This window comes from Octopus sinensis, linkage group LG11 (assembly GCF_006345805.1).
Source record: "Octopus sinensis linkage group LG11, ASM634580v1, whole genome shotgun sequence".
Lineage (NCBI taxonomy): Eukaryota > Metazoa > Mollusca > Cephalopoda > Octopoda > Octopodidae > Octopus > Octopus sinensis.
Window position 1 is genome coordinate 20,836,441 of NC_043007.1, and position 15,592 is coordinate 20,852,032.

The following is a 15,592-nucleotide window of genomic DNA, read 5'->3' on the forward strand; positions in this document are numbered from 1 at the left end:
TTCAATCAATTCATCTTCTTTTGATTAAAAATTTATTACATAAAAAAAAGATCAATTCATTAAGTTACAATTTTTTTTCTCAACATTATTTTTCCACATTTTACAGACAACGACAATGTCACATCATTGTCCTTTATTATGTATTGTTATCTAAACTTGCATTAATTCTAGACCATTGTTTCTGAATCTGAGATCCTGAGCTGGAATTTTACTGTTCTTTAGGTTTTTTGGGAGCCCAGATGACCTCATCTTCAATAATGGGTTCCCTTGTACCTTGAAGCTGTTTTGCCATCCGGTCAGCTACTGTGAGAGTATCAGATGACCAGGGGTGATTTAGAGTCTCCATGAAGTATTCCACCCAGCTTGCATTGTCCTCCTTCTATCAGCAAAATCTACCCATTCTTATCTTTTTGAATATAACATATTCTACATATCAGACAAAAAACCATGCAAGTTAGAACTCGGTCTTTTTTCTCTTGACTTGAAGGTTCTGATTCCTCAGAAGTGTAAACAACTTCAGGTTTTTTTATAAGTCAACCAGGTTTGCAGCAGTATTTGTTTTATTTTTACCTGGTTACTTTTAAAATTGCATTTTTTTTCTTTGTGGTCCTTATTTTCATTGCTGTTTTAGTATCCCTTGTGGTCCTTATTTTCATTGCTGTTTTAGTATCCCGTTTAGTTCTCGGCTTTTGTTTCCCTTTCGGAAGGTCATTTTTTCTTGACTTTATTGCTTTTTGCTTGGTTTTCAAGAGATTGTATAACTTTTTCTGAGTTACCAATGAATCTTTCTTGGCTTGGTTATATTCTAATTTCAGCTGGTTGCTTTCTTCTTTCTTTAAATGCAGTTTTAGCAGCTTCCAGCAATGATACACAACATCATCACACGGAAGACTGAACTCAAAGTTTCTTCTGTACAAGATTTGTTCATCAGGACTAAGTGTTGTCTCTATTGCCTCAAGTGCTAAAAGCACTTTCGATTTCGTTGGTGAATGTCGAGGTGTGATGACCTCAGAGTTACTTTGACCATTCAAAGATGAAGTTCCACTGCTTTGCAAAATTGATGTAATCACAGAAGAAGAAAGAGGTTGTGGTGATGGCGACATTGATTCTTTGGAAGTGGATGCATTTTTTAATTCAAACGGATTAAAAGATGAAGCTTCCTCAAGTTCAGTCTCATTACTTATATTAGATACATTTAATACCAGAGAAGATGCTACCGGTTGAGAAGTTAATCTATGGTGCGTATCAGATAATGAAATTGAAGAAACATCTAAATCAGTGATAGATGTTGGTGAAATGTCGGTAGCCTCATGGTCAATATGTTGATTTAAGGGCCAGATACCCGCAAGTGCAAAGTTACTTACAACGGATAATTCATTTAAAGCATTTATATGAGCTTTCTTGAAAACTCTAGCAAAAGTTATTTTATCAACAGAAACACCGTTAGTTCGGATCCATTCTTCACATGCTTGGAGCCACTTGGCTTTCAATGGTTCTGCATATATATTGGTCAATGGTTGTAGAATTTGATTGCAACGCGATGGCAAACAAAAAAGAATAACATTGTTTACTTTGCACAAAGTGCTACAACAAATATCTTTATGCGATTTATGATCATCCAACAATAATACAACGTTGCCCCGATTTTCAAGGGTCGGGAGAGACGGAATGAAACAATCTTTCAGCCACGAGTAAAAGGTGTTTTGTGTCATCCCTCCACAATCTGAATGAATAGCTTTTGTACCAGCCGGGAGATCAATCGTTATAGAAACACTGAAAGTCTTAGCAGGGTACACAACAAACGGCAAAAGGGTTCTTCCGTCAGCACATACAGCCATCAGTACAGTTATTTGTGAATAGCCTGGAGAAGTTAAACGATAGTCGTCTTTCATTAAGACGTCCGTTGCAAGTTTCCCAGTTTTTGAATGCAATGGAAAGCTAATCTCATCACAATAATAGATTTGTTCTGACTGTGTAATGTCTTCTTCCAAAAGCATTTCTTGGAAGCGTTTCAACCAGTCACGCGTATGATTTTCTTTTGCGGTCATTGGTTTTTTATTGCCCTTCAATTTGTTGACCGAACCTATATTTAGATCTTGGTGTCTCGACATAAATCCATACAACCACGACTTTCCTGGTAAATTATCCATGAACATATCGACTTTCCATTCACATTGATCCAGATATTGTTTGACACATTGACGGATCTATTATAGAAAAAGAAACAAATTTCAATTATTTTTCTATTTTCAATCAAGTAAAAATTAACCATTCTTAACAAATGTTATCTTTAAAAAAAAATTTAATTTTCTATAAAATAAGTATTGGACTTAAAAAACAAGTATTGAAGTCAATTTGTTTGATTAGATCCTTCAAGGCAGTGCCCCAGCTTGGCCGCAGTCCAATGATTGAAATAAGTAAAAGATAAAATATCATGAATAAATTTAAGATAAAGTGCAGGCATGGCTGTGTGGTTAAGCAGCTCATTTTGCAACCGCACAGTTTCAGGTTCAATACTACTGTGCAACACCTTGGGTAAGTGTCTTCAACTATAGCCCCAGGTCAACCAACGCCTTGTCAGTGAACCTGGGAGATAAGAACTGTGTGGAAGCCAATAATATACATACACGTACACACACACACACACACACACACACATAAACACACGCACATGGGGGAGTATCTTTATGTTTGTTTACCCACCACTCGACAACTGGTGTTGGTTTGTTTATGTCTCCATAGCTTAGCTAAAGACTGTCAGAATAAGTATCAAAAATAAAGAAAAAAACAAATACTGAAATCAATTTGTTTGATTAAAGCCTTTAAGGCAGTGCCCCAGCTTGGCAGCAGTCCAATGATTGAAATAAGTAAAAGATAAAAGATAAAATATCATGAATTAATTTAAGATAAATAGAAAACATACCGCTTCCCCCGTTAACTTGAATCCACATTTTGACATATCTTTGATCCAACACTTCAAACATTTCTCTTCGTCTTTTGTTAGTACAGGTTTTGGGCCTCTGACAGGCAAAGCTGATCTTTTTCCTAAAGAGAACATAAATGTTGTCAGGGAAGAAATGCAAAAAAGATCTAAGAATTAAATTAAATTAAATTTGTTTGGGTTATTTCGTGACTAAGTGCAGGTGAGGATATGTGGTAGAAAGTAAAGAAATATTTTAATCAACCCAGCGGGAATCTTAAACATTTCATTATTTTGAATGCAAAATAAAGGTGGCGAGCTGGCAGAAACGTTAGCACGCCGGGCGAAATGCTTAGCAGTATTTAGTCTGCCACTACGTTCTGAGTTCAAATTCCGCCAAGGTCGACTTTGCCTTTCATCCTTTCGGGGTCGATTAAATAAGTACCAGTTACGCACTGGGGTCGATGTAATCGACTTAATCCGTTTGTCCTCTCTGTGTTTAGGTCCTTGTGGGTATTAAAGAAATAAGTATTTCGTCTGCTTTTACGTTCTGAGTTCAAATTCTGCCAAGGTCGACTTTGCCTTTCATTCTTTTCAGGGTAGGGTGGGGGTGGGGGGTTTAATAAAATAAGGACCAAGTTGAGTACTGCGGTTGATGTAATCCCTCCTCAAAAATTCCTGGCCTTGTGCCAAAATTTGAAACTGTGTTAAATTGGATCGACAAGTGGTGGTGAGCTGGCAGAATTGTTAGCATGTCGGACAAAATGCTTAGCAGCATCTCATCCGTCTTTACATACTGAGTTCAAATTCTGCCGAGGTCAACTTCACTTTTCGTCCTTTTGGGTTGATTGAGCACTGGGGTTGATGTAATAATAATAATAATAATAATAATAATGAAATTATTGTGTATAGTGCTCAGGTGCATTACAACGCATCAAAGGTGCATGTACAGTACTTACTTGTACTTGTGACGGCGTTCACCCAGGGCGGGTTGAGCCAGCTTCTTCTCTGTTCCTAACGGCATCACGAACCATGGCTGCCCACGCTCGACGGTCCTGTGCAAGGTCACTGGAGATAGCAAGCCATTCACGGTTCCATCTGCGCAGGCCGACCACCTGCAGACCTGAGAGCTCAGAGAGGTCCTCCTTTATCGTCGTTGCCCAGGTCTTCAGCTGTTCACCCTTGCATTTGCGCCAGCTGGGAAGTGGAGGTGGGAGGAGATCATCGCGAATCAGCTCACCCTCTGGACACCGGGCCGCATGACCGAACCACCTTAAGTGCCGTTGTAGAAGCACCGAAGGGAGAGGCCGGAGATTCAGGTGACGGCTTGTACAGTACATAGGATTATGTAGAAAAGTCAGGAAAGTGAACAGTGTATGAGTCATGATATACATGTGTGCATGTGTATGGAGGGAACGGGTATCAGGTGTAGTGTTGGCAAATTTCAGGAATCATGAAGGTTTTAAAGAATTCAATAAACTTACTGCCTCCTCAAAACTTTCTGGCTTTGGACCAAAATTTGAAACTTACTATGAATGCATCATGACAAAAAAAACAAATAGTTGGGGGATACAAAAAGTCATTTGAACAATAAAATAATATTTACATTATTTACCTTTGATGGATATTTGTCCTCATCTTGTTTGCTGTTAACACAACATTTCGGCTGATATACCCTCCAACCTTCTTCAGGTGTCTTGGGGGGGCTCTTAACCACTACGCCATATGCCCAGGTTCGAAATTTCCCCAAGACATCTCTAACGAAGGCTGGAGGGTATATCAGCCGAAGCATTGTGTTAACAACAAACAAGATGAGGACAAATATCCATCATATGTAAATAATGTACATAATTCTTCATCTCTTAAATATAGAATACTAAAATAATGTCGTAAATTTTAAAAATGCATCTTATATAGGTGCAGGAGTGGCTGTGTGGTAAGTAGCTTGCTAACCAACCAGATGGTTCCTGGTTCAGTCCCACTGCGTGGCGTCTTGGGCAAGTGTCTTCTGCAATAGCCCCAGGCCGACCAATGCCTTGTGAGTGGATTTGGTAGACGGAAACTGAAAGAAGCCTGTCGTATATATGTGTGTGTGTGTGTTTGTGTGTCTGTGATTGTGTGTCTGTGTTTGTCCCCCTAGCATTGCTTGACAACCGATGCTGGTGTGTTTATGTCCCTGTCACTTAGCAGTTCGGCAAAAGAGACCGATAGAATAAGTACTGGGTTTACAAAGAATAAGTCCCGGGGTTGATTTGCTCGACTAAAGGCGGTGCTCCAGCATGGCCGCAGTCAAATGACTGAAACTAGTAAAACAGTAAAGGAGAGTAATATATTGACAAGAAGTGAAACATCACCTACCTGAAAGTCTATCGGCTAATGTTGATTTCGGTATGTTATAATGCAAGGATGCCTTCCTTAAAGTCATTCCAGCTTTGACTGCTGTTATAGCTGCTTTTATGGTCTCGTCAGTGTAGGATAACTTGCGTGTGATCCGACGTCCAGGCATATTGAAGGAGTAAAATCAGCAGACAGACCAATTCTAATTAAAATAATTAATGAAAAATAATCACATCCAGTAATAATTCTGGGTGCAATAGGAAGCATATTTTTAAACATGCAACAGTGGGAATTGTAGATTAAAAGGGATTTCACTTTGTGGGTGAGGGTGGGTGGGTGGGTGATGGGTCATGAAGTTTGTTAACACTTATTATGACAGTTTATTATAGGCATAGGAATGGCTGTGTGGTAAGTAGTTTGCTTACCAATCACATGGTTCCAGGTTCAGTCCCACTGCGTAGCACCTTGAGCAAGTGTCTTCTACTATAGCCTCGGGCCAACCAAAGCCTTGTGAGTGGATTTGGTAGACGGAAACTGAAAGAAGCCTGTCATATATATGTATGTGTGTCTGTGTTTGTCCCCCCAACATTGCTTGACAACCGATGCTGGTGTGTTTACGTCCCCGTAACTTAGTGATTCCGCAAAAGAGACCGATAGAATAAGTACTAGGCTTACAAAGAATAAGTCCTGGTGGGGTTGATTTGCTCAACTAAAGGCGGTACTCCAGAATGGCCACAGTCAAATGACTGAAACAAGTAAAAGTGTAACGAGTTTATTCAATAACTCCAGCAAGGACATCATTCTGAGCTCCCCGAAAAGGCTTTAAAATGAACTTTTTCTTAATTGGAGTCAACCTGCTTGAAATTTGAACGCTGGTTATGTATGCATTTCCTGATCAACTTTCTAGAAGTAACCACTTGAACCCAAAACCCTCTCAACAGCTCTCCTATAACAATCAATGCCAGCCCAACCTTCACAGTACTATGTCCATTAATGCAGGCATCATCATCATCATCATCATCGTTGTCATCATTTAACATCCACTTTTCCATGCTTGCATGGGTCAGATGAAATTTGTTGAGGTGGATTTTCTATGATTGGATGCCCTTCCTGTCACCAACCCTCTAATTAATGAACTTTTTCTTAATTGGAGTCAAAACCTGCTTGAAATAAAGTAATATTTTCCTATGGCCAGACATGTCTTCACAGAAGATTGGAAACAAAAGACACTGATATTACAATGGTGACACTCACTCACAACTGTCACACAATACCTAGACAAGGATGAAGCACACACACACACACACACACACATGTACACACGCACATACATTTATTGCTACTTATTTTAAAATGATGGAAAAATTAAGGTTTGAAAAGTTGTTTGTTTATGACCCCATAACTTAGCAGTTTGGCAAAAGAAGCTAATAGAATAAGTACGAAACTTTAAGCTAAACTTTAAGGCTTTGCCTCAGCATGGCCAAAGTCCAATAACTAAAACAAACAAAAGATGAAAAGAATAGTGTTTCTAGGTTTGAAAATAGCTTAGATCCTTCTCTCCTTTTTAAACCAGTTTTTAATGCACATGTTTACACAGTGAGAGTAAAGAGTTTGAAGAATTGATCATTTTATACTTTTGTTTCAGCTAGTCTTCTTAAAATATACATTTCAGCTCAACAAGACATTGATTTACTGTATCTCTATTCCACTGGCTTACTGAGCACGTATTGATTTCCTTTCTTTTATTTCAGCAACATTTCCTGTTCACACTACATGCATAACTCAAAAAAGAATTAAAGACTAAAGCTTTTCTTTCACCTCTGACTTTCCAAATACATTTATATGCACCACACTACCTCTACAACACACGTTAACTTAATCCAGTTTTTAGGAATATTGTTATTGAAAAATTGCTGCTTTTTCTCAGTGTGAATTACTGTTTCTTCAAACTTGTAGATTATATAAATTTGGGATTGTGTGTGTGTATTTGGCATCTTTTTCTAGCATGTGGCATTACTTGGTAGCTGCCCTTATAATTTTATAATTCTATTTATAAAACTATTGAAAAGGTTGCAAGACGCAACGAAAATTTTAGGAAAATAAAAATAAGAAAAAAGTGGAAATTTTACCGGTGAGTGTGTTATATTATAAGACACAAAAAGAAAATTACTCTCCCCAGACACAACAGAATATGCTTCAACACACGAACTCATAAAGAACCTTGCAAACCAAATCCAAAAACGAAATCTATTTAAAATCATATAATTTGTAAATACATAAAAAGATTAAACCAAATCCAAGGGGTATGTAGGTATGTACATATATGTATGTATATATGCGCATATATATATATATATATATGCGACAGGCTTTTTTCACATACATACATACGTTTACATAACAGCCTACTAACAACTCTACCTGTGTATCTATAAACTATGGGTAAGAGGGGACTCTATACTCCTTAAAACCCTGAATTCCCGAAACTAGGGCCCCTTTGTATATAAGAAGAACTGTAAAAAAAATTATGCTTTATCAAAACCTTTACTCACTAGCGTTAGCTAGAGTGTGTGTCGTCCAGGGCGGCCCTTCTGTTTGCCGCCCCCGGATCCCACGACCCCCCCCCCATACACACACACACACAAAAAAACGCATATTGTCTACAGCAGAGCCCAAAGTGGTGCACCTTTAGATTTACCGCCCGGGGCGGACCGCACTCCCCCCGCTATGCTAGTGCCTTTACTAAAAGAACTGATTTTAAAGTGGGAATTTCGTGAAAGAAGAATGTTGTTTATCGCGAATTTCTGGCCTGTACATTAAGGCGTTTTGGGCCGGTTTTCGGTGCCAAAATATATTGAAGTTACGAGTGGGAAATTAAAGTAAAAGACGCCAAACTATTATTTAATAATAATTGATATTGATTTTACTGTAAAAATGTTCTTTTTATTTAAATATTTATTTTGCCAAAGAAAATTGCAAACTGATAACTTAAGTTTCGATCAATTTTCGCAACTCCATAAAAGTAATTAGTTGTTATGATAATTTTATATAGTAATTTATTATAATTTTATAGTAATTTATTATAATTTTATATAGTAACTAACTTATTTTCGAAAAACAAATTGGACTATATTCAGTGCTGCAGATGAATAAATCGAACTCAAACAATTTAAAACTTTTCTCTCTAAGCATAAAATGGTAAATATAAATTGAGCAATTAGAAAAAATATATAAACAGTGAAAAAAAAAAACCCAATTACAAACATAGAATTAAATGATTTCTTTGTTCCTGCTTTTATGAAAACGTGGGACTTTCTTGCAGACTGTGATCCACAGGTGTACCTGTGGATTCAGGTGGGTCCTAGAACTGGATCCAGTCCCACAAGCCCGTCGTTGTAAATGAAATGACACAACTTGAGGAAATAATCTCTTAATAAAGTTCTTGATGTATTTAATACAATACAGTTATTTTGGGTTGGTTAACGATTTAATTTAGAAAAGTGAATTTAATAAACTGTGTCACAAATCCCATGAAATTCCATCTCGCACAACAGGTCGGGTACACGTACCCCAAGTTGAGAACCCTTGGTTTTTTCATACAGGTTTGTCGCCATGAATAACAATCACATTAAAACAGAACTTTGCTCATTTCGATTCTATTCCACGACAGAAAACTTTAGAATAAAAATATTTTACTTACAAAATAAATAAGCTGAGCCTACCAGTATGCGGACATAGAATGTTACCAAATCTTGCACTACTACTGTTCTGTGTAAGATGAATATTTTTTATATATTAAATACACGGAGTAGATGCTGTGATAGAGAATATATAATCATGATAACAGCCTTAGAAGTATGAGGAAGACCATAATTCTTCCCTGTCGGTAATTCGACCGGTGTGCGAACATCGTCACCAGTTTGCGGACATCCACCTAACCTCTCTCTATATAAAGTTGTCTGTGTGTGATAGGTTTGGTAGCCTTCAACTAACTCTATCTCCTCCGAGACCCTGCGGCGCAAGTTGGCCAAAATTGAGAGTTTGATAGAAGAAGGCTTGCTCTTCCTTCCGTAGAAGAAAAAATTCAAATTGGACCATGTTAACACCAAAAATTATTCACATCAAAAAGGTGCTTTTTTTCTATGAAAATCCCTATTTTTTACGATTTTTTTTTACTGCAGTGTGGTCATTTTTCTGTGTATTTCAACCAGAAAAATGTTCACTTAAAGAGAATAACAAGCTACATAATGCAAAATTTTTATTTTTCAAAAATTCCAATTCTAAAGGCTCAAAACAAACCCGAGCAACGTCGGGGGATACTGCTAATTAATACATTAAAACTCTTGCGATCATCTTTACTCTGAAATAAATGAGAGCATATAATATTATTCATTTTAATACACACGCAAGTAACCGAATAAATGTCTTGAATATGTAAGATATAATCAATAAATATAATTATACAACTTGGTTGTTTACCATAAAAAAAATTAGAGTTATTAAAAGTTGCGCTGTATCTTAATATATTCTGTATTAAGAATTAAATGCGTTAATCAAACTGATTTATTCATTTTAAAGAACATATAAAGTAAAAGGTAAAATCCTTATTTATTCTCATCCCAATGAAAAGTAATATCTCATCTTATTTTGAATATCAGAAGTTTGTCGGAAAAACAAAAAACGCGGGACAGGGTGTGCCTGTTACAAGTGGAGTTCTCAAGAAAGGATTCCTTAATCGTTAAATTTGATACTTTTCTTTTAAAGATCATAATCTGAAGTATAAATTCATCAAAGTAGAAAAAGAAAATTTCATGGTATAAACATATTTGGAGGGAATCGGGCTTGTCTGCTCCTGAGAAGGTGGAAGACTGTCGGAGTCAGAGAGCTTAGGACAACATAATCTCGAAGGCCACCTTCGACTCCCTCTTCATCCAGTTGGACCAGTTTTCAAGGTGCCGCTTACTGTCAGCTAGCGCCAAATACTCAGGTGACTGGATTGATGCCATCCCTGTGGCTAATGTTGGTAGCCTACTCAGCTTGGACGAACTTTGTGTCTCCATTGTCCTCAGAGTGGGAGCTGACGTATGCACGGGTTTGATCTGTCGTTGTGGTAGGTTCTTCGACTCCTCAGGCCTCCATGGTCTTTCTTGCCGCCTGAATGCTGGTCGCTTCATGCCTCATATGGAATTGAACCTGATACTCAAGAGGAGCTTGGCCCGGGTAAATATCTCCTCCATCTTGGAACCATCTGGATTGTCCTGATGTGATGAGAAGAGACCTGACGGCCTCACCCTGTGCCCCCGGTCGCAAGGCAGATGCCTTGCCTGGGACAAGCGACTCCTTTGCTTCTTCTCACATCCTGGATGCTGTGGTCAGGGTGAGATCCACAGCTTCTGTGGTTGAGCGGAAAAAAATCCTGAAATACCGCGATCTGTTGGCCAACTACATTTTCCATCCTGTGGGCATTCGAGACGTTTGGTGGGGTCAGGCCACTAACTGCAAGATTCCTGTCTTCACTGACAACTTGCCATGCAGAGGTAACTGGTGAGGCTCGTGGGGGCGCTTGGCTGTTCCAGCGCATCAGCCTCGTCATCACCCGTGGCAACGCTGCAACCGTGCCGGTGAGTCTCACTAGCCATTAGAGATGTTTCCCAGCACCCCCAACTTTTCAACCTAAGGTAGTGAAATTTTTTTTCTCTTTTTCCTTTTTATCTTTTTTCTCTTTTTCTCTTTTTCTCTTTTTAATCTTTTCAATTGTGTTCTCTAGTTTTCTAGTTTGATTTTGTAAAATGGTAAACACTGCGAAGGCAATAAAAAGTATATTCTACTACTTTAGATTCCTGTAGACAAGCAAAATGGAAAAGAGGATATAAAGTTCTCTGGGGGCAGCAAGACTACTCACAGCTTCAGGTCAAATTTGGCAATCAACTCTCTCAATGAAGACTACGCACCTTCATTGGTCAGTTAAAGTTGAGACAGTGTCACGTGACAACTTGCTGGGGCTGACTGCTGGAGCCTAACAGCAGGTATTTAAAGGGAAAAATTTGACACGTCAAAACGGTAGAGGAGTAGGGGCTGAAACTGGACGTGGTTCCTCCTGATGATGTCTTGAGCTAACTGGATCCTATAAAGGAGCTGTTGTGGTAGCAGACCACAAAACACAGTTGAAATTCCAGCCTCACTTGATCATTTTCACAGCTTCCTTTATTTAGACTCATATCGCTGATAATTATCAGCAATAATACACCCAAGCAGTTCAGATCTGGATATCACTAGACCCCTAGGGCTAAATTTTTGCCTACCAACTCAGCGTCCACTTTAGTTACATTGATGTGATTGCAATTATCTTCCTTCCTAAGCCAGGCCACATCCTCAACTTCAGCATTACTGCCACTGTCCTTTCTCCAATTTGAGAGAGTTGATTGCCAAATTTGACCTGAAGCTGTGAGTAGTCTTGCTGCCCCCAGAGAACTTTATATCCTCTTTTCCATAGCAGACCACAAAACACAGTTGAAATTCCAGCCTCACTTGATCATTTTCACAGCTTCCTTTATTTAGACTCATATCGCTGATAATTATCAGCAATAATACACCCAAGCAGTTCAGATCTGGATATCACTAGACCCCTAGGGCTAAATTTTTGCCTACCAACTCAGCGTCCACTTTAGTTACATTGATGTGATTGCAATTATCTTCCTTCCTAACCCAGGCCACATCCTCAACTTCAGCATTACTGCCACTGTCCTTTCTCCAATTTTCTTTGCCCAGCTCTCTCCATTAGCCCCCTTTTTCACATAGCTCTGTGATAGGATAGTGATATTTTAGTGCTGACTGCACATTGAAAACACCTCCTGAAAACATAGATTATCTTTCGAGTCAGGAATCTCACTCCCCTTCTGAAACATCAATTTTCTTGACCTAACTTTATCCAATCTTAATACCAACAGTCTTCCCTATCACAGAATCTGGTGGTTTCACAGCCAACCCCAAACTCTTAAGATGATTATAACCTGTACAGACATCACTACTGTCTCATCCACTAAGATATATTCTTTGTAGGAGTTAATGGCCCATTTCACTCTGTTCATATTTTTTGGTACTGTCTTGAAGATTGCAGTCATGATCCTTGGTGCCAAGTTCTTCCCAAATTGCAACTTAGTCAAGTAGTACACCATACCCTGTTCTTACCAGCGAATGTTCCTGCAATTTCTTGACTACATGAAGTTGTAGATAGGCTGACTATCATGAAAGCCTCATCATTTGTCTCCACTCTCACAAGATCTCCCCACTTACATCTATAGCCTCACCACCCATGTGATGTGTACACATGGTCATTCATCTCCAAAAAGCCTAACTTTGGGCTTGATCTTATTCTTTGTTGATTGAACAACAGTCCCCGGTGGCAGCACTTTACTTTCCACTTCTTCCCCCAAGAATACCTTCCTTAATTTATCTTTTCATCTTAAATTTGGCTCTCATCCTCTATTTTAAAAAGCTCTCACAGCAGCTTACCTTATTCTTCAATACCAGAGGCTTCCCTTACCCAAATCATTTAACATCAATGACAATTCATCATCATCATCATCATCATTTACCGTCCGTTCTCCATGCTAGCACGGGTTGGATGGTTCGAGTGGGGATCTGGGAAGCCAGAAGGCTGCACCAGGCTCCAGTCTGATCTGGCAGTGTTTCTACAGTTGGATGCCCTTCCTAATGCCAACCACTCCGTGAGTGTAGTGGGTGCTTTTTACATGCCACCGGCACAAGTGCCAGGGGAGGCTGAAACCAACAATGTGAGATGAAGGCCTTCCAACAGAAAAATAATCAGAAAAGACAGCCCAGAATTGAGAACAGTAGAGAAAAGTCATTGATGGCCTACAATCCATAGAGTGAAGAGCTCTAGTAAGTATTATGTTTGTAATGTTACATATTCATTAAAGTTGGTTGGTTGGTTGGATGAAATAAGGCCATGGGAGAAATGAAGCCTGTAGGCATTTGTTTACTGATCCCCACATGACAACCATCAAATGACCGAAACCTGTGGAACAGTGGCTCTGAACTGGGGTCTATATAGCCCTTGGGGGTCTATATAAGATTTTATTGTTAAAGTTTACATACAATAAATTGGTTATACTTCGACAATACAAAAAATACTTTAATCTTTTATACAATTCCTAATAACATTTAATTATAAAAATACAGTACACTCACACATGTACAGAGTGTGGTGAATATATTGTTGTCTAAATTACGCAAAAATGAAAATAACGCTGACATCTCATTTTAACAGATATATTTACCAAAATTACTTTAAAATATCTTGAAATACTAAAGAGTAAATTTATTCAATAAAATCACCATTGGCTTCAACCACAGCCTCCACATGACTTTGGAATCTCCTGCAACTCTTCTGGACAGTCTCCTTATTTAAGTTGGTGAATGTTGCCATAATCCTTGCCTTCAGTTCATCTTTGGTGCTACAAGGAGTTTTGTTGGTCTCTCGCTCAACTGTGGCCCCACACACAATAATCAAGGGGGTTGCAGTCTGGGGAGTTAGGTGGCCAGATGTTAGGGGTGATGTGATCGCAGATATTGTCTGACAGCCATAACTAGGTTCTCCTGCATGAGTGGCATGGTGTAGAGCCCTGTTACCAGAGATAGAGTCTTCCACCAGCCACCCTCTTGATCCAGGACAGCACTACCTTCTCCAGACACTTGATGTAGAACTCCATGTTGAGTCTGACACCATGTGGGAAGATGAATAGAGGCATAACATTGCCATCACTAGTGATCACCCCAAACACCATGATGCTGACTGGATGTTTGATTTTTATCACTCTCAGTACATGTTTTGGGGACATGGAAATTCTACAGTTATTCTGTGTGTTCACCATCTGTTTGTATTGGAGCTTCAGGCACAAATGCCAACCAGTACAGTATATCATTTTCAAATTTCTGGCAGAGTGAATTGCATCAGGGTGCTGTTTTTCTCACAGACGGTGCCCAACAGACCCTACTATACTGTGTATCAACAAAATCTAAGATAAATTATGCACATAAGCGAAATTAAAAACATAGAGTGGCAACAATTTACCCATGGCACCATGTAGGTATATATATATATATGTATATATATATATATATATATATATATATATATATATATATATACAATAATCTCTTGATTATCGCGGGTATTATGTTCCAAAACCCCTGCAATAGGTGAAAATCCATGAAGTAGAAACAGTACTGTACTGCATATTTTTTTCATTATTTTCATAATTTGTATATATTTATTTTAATATAGATGCAAAACAACACCAAATAGGAATCAACATAAACTTAAATAAACCATGATGGGTGAACTGCGATATGGCAAGAGATTACAGCATATATATATACATATACATATACCTTGACTGGCTTCCGTGCCGGTGGCACGTAAAAATCACCATCCGATCCTGGCCGTTGCCAGCCTCGCCTCGCACCTGTGCCGGTGGCACATAAAAGAACCCGCTACACCCTCAGAGTGGTTGGCGTTAGGAAGGGCATCCAGCTGTAGAAACACTGCCAGATCAGACTGGAGACTGGTGCAGCCTCCTGGCTTCCCAGATCCCGGTCGAACCGTCCAACCCATGGAAAACAGACGTTAAACGATGATGATGATGATGATGATATATATAGGTGTAGGAGTGGGTGTGTGGTAAGTAGCTTGCTTACGAACCACATGGTTCCGGGATCAGTCCCACTGTGTGGCACCTTGGGCAGGTGTTTTCTACTATTATAGCCTCGGGCCTACCAAAACCTTGTGAGTGGATTTGGTAGACGGAAACTGAAAGAAGCCCATCGTATATATATGTGTGTGTGTGTGTGTGTGTGTTTGTGTGTCTGTGTTTGTCCTCCCAACATCGCTTGACAACCGATACTGGTGTGTTTATGTCCCTGTTACTTACCGGTTCGGCAAAAGAGACTGATAGAATAAGTACTAGGCTTACAAAAAGTTATACAGCAGATAAACTTACTGTCATCTACAGTTAACTCTGGGATTTCGAGAACAAAGTCTGTGTTTGAAACCCCTTAGTGGAAATGTAGCCCTATACGAAATTAGTTAATATGAACATGTCCAATATAGAAAACTTAACAACTGATATTCTGAAGTTAAGTAGGTTAAGTCAACAAATGAAAATATTTTCCTGAAATGATAACATCAGGTTTGAAGCACAAGACAGCAGCTGGTAGTTCTCAGCAACAATCAACCATAATTCACAGCTAAGCAGGAAAAACAAAAAAAAAGGGAAAAGAACTGCAAAAAAAGCCCCACAAAATAATTTTTTT

General features: G+C 38.8%; 1 protein-coding gene across 6 annotated transcripts; it reads right to left on the reverse strand.

The window, feature by feature from the left end:
* Positions 1-64: 64 nt before the first annotated feature.
* On the reverse strand, positions 65-10,388 carry LOC115217325. Of its 6 annotated transcripts, none has more exons than XM_036507197.1 (4): positions 10,080-10,388; positions 5,279-5,459; positions 2,924-3,045; positions 65-2,207 (listed from the first exon to the last, which is right to left on the reverse strand). In XM_036507197.1, exons 2-4 carry the CDS (start codon positions 5,424-5,426, stop codon positions 567-569), a joined length of 1,911 nt encoding a protein of 636 aa, XP_036363090.1. In that variant the 5' UTR covers positions 5,427-5,459; positions 10,080-10,388; the 3' UTR covers positions 65-566. The 6 variants fall into 6 exon arrangements, with proteins under 6 accessions (XP_036363090.1, XP_029642838.1, XP_036363088.1 ...); XM_029786978.2 differs by lacking the exon at positions 10,080-10,388 and adding an exon at positions 8,980-9,177; XM_036507195.1 differs by lacking the exon at positions 10,080-10,388 and adding an exon at positions 8,958-9,177.
* Positions 10,389-15,592: the final 5,204 nt, after the last annotated feature.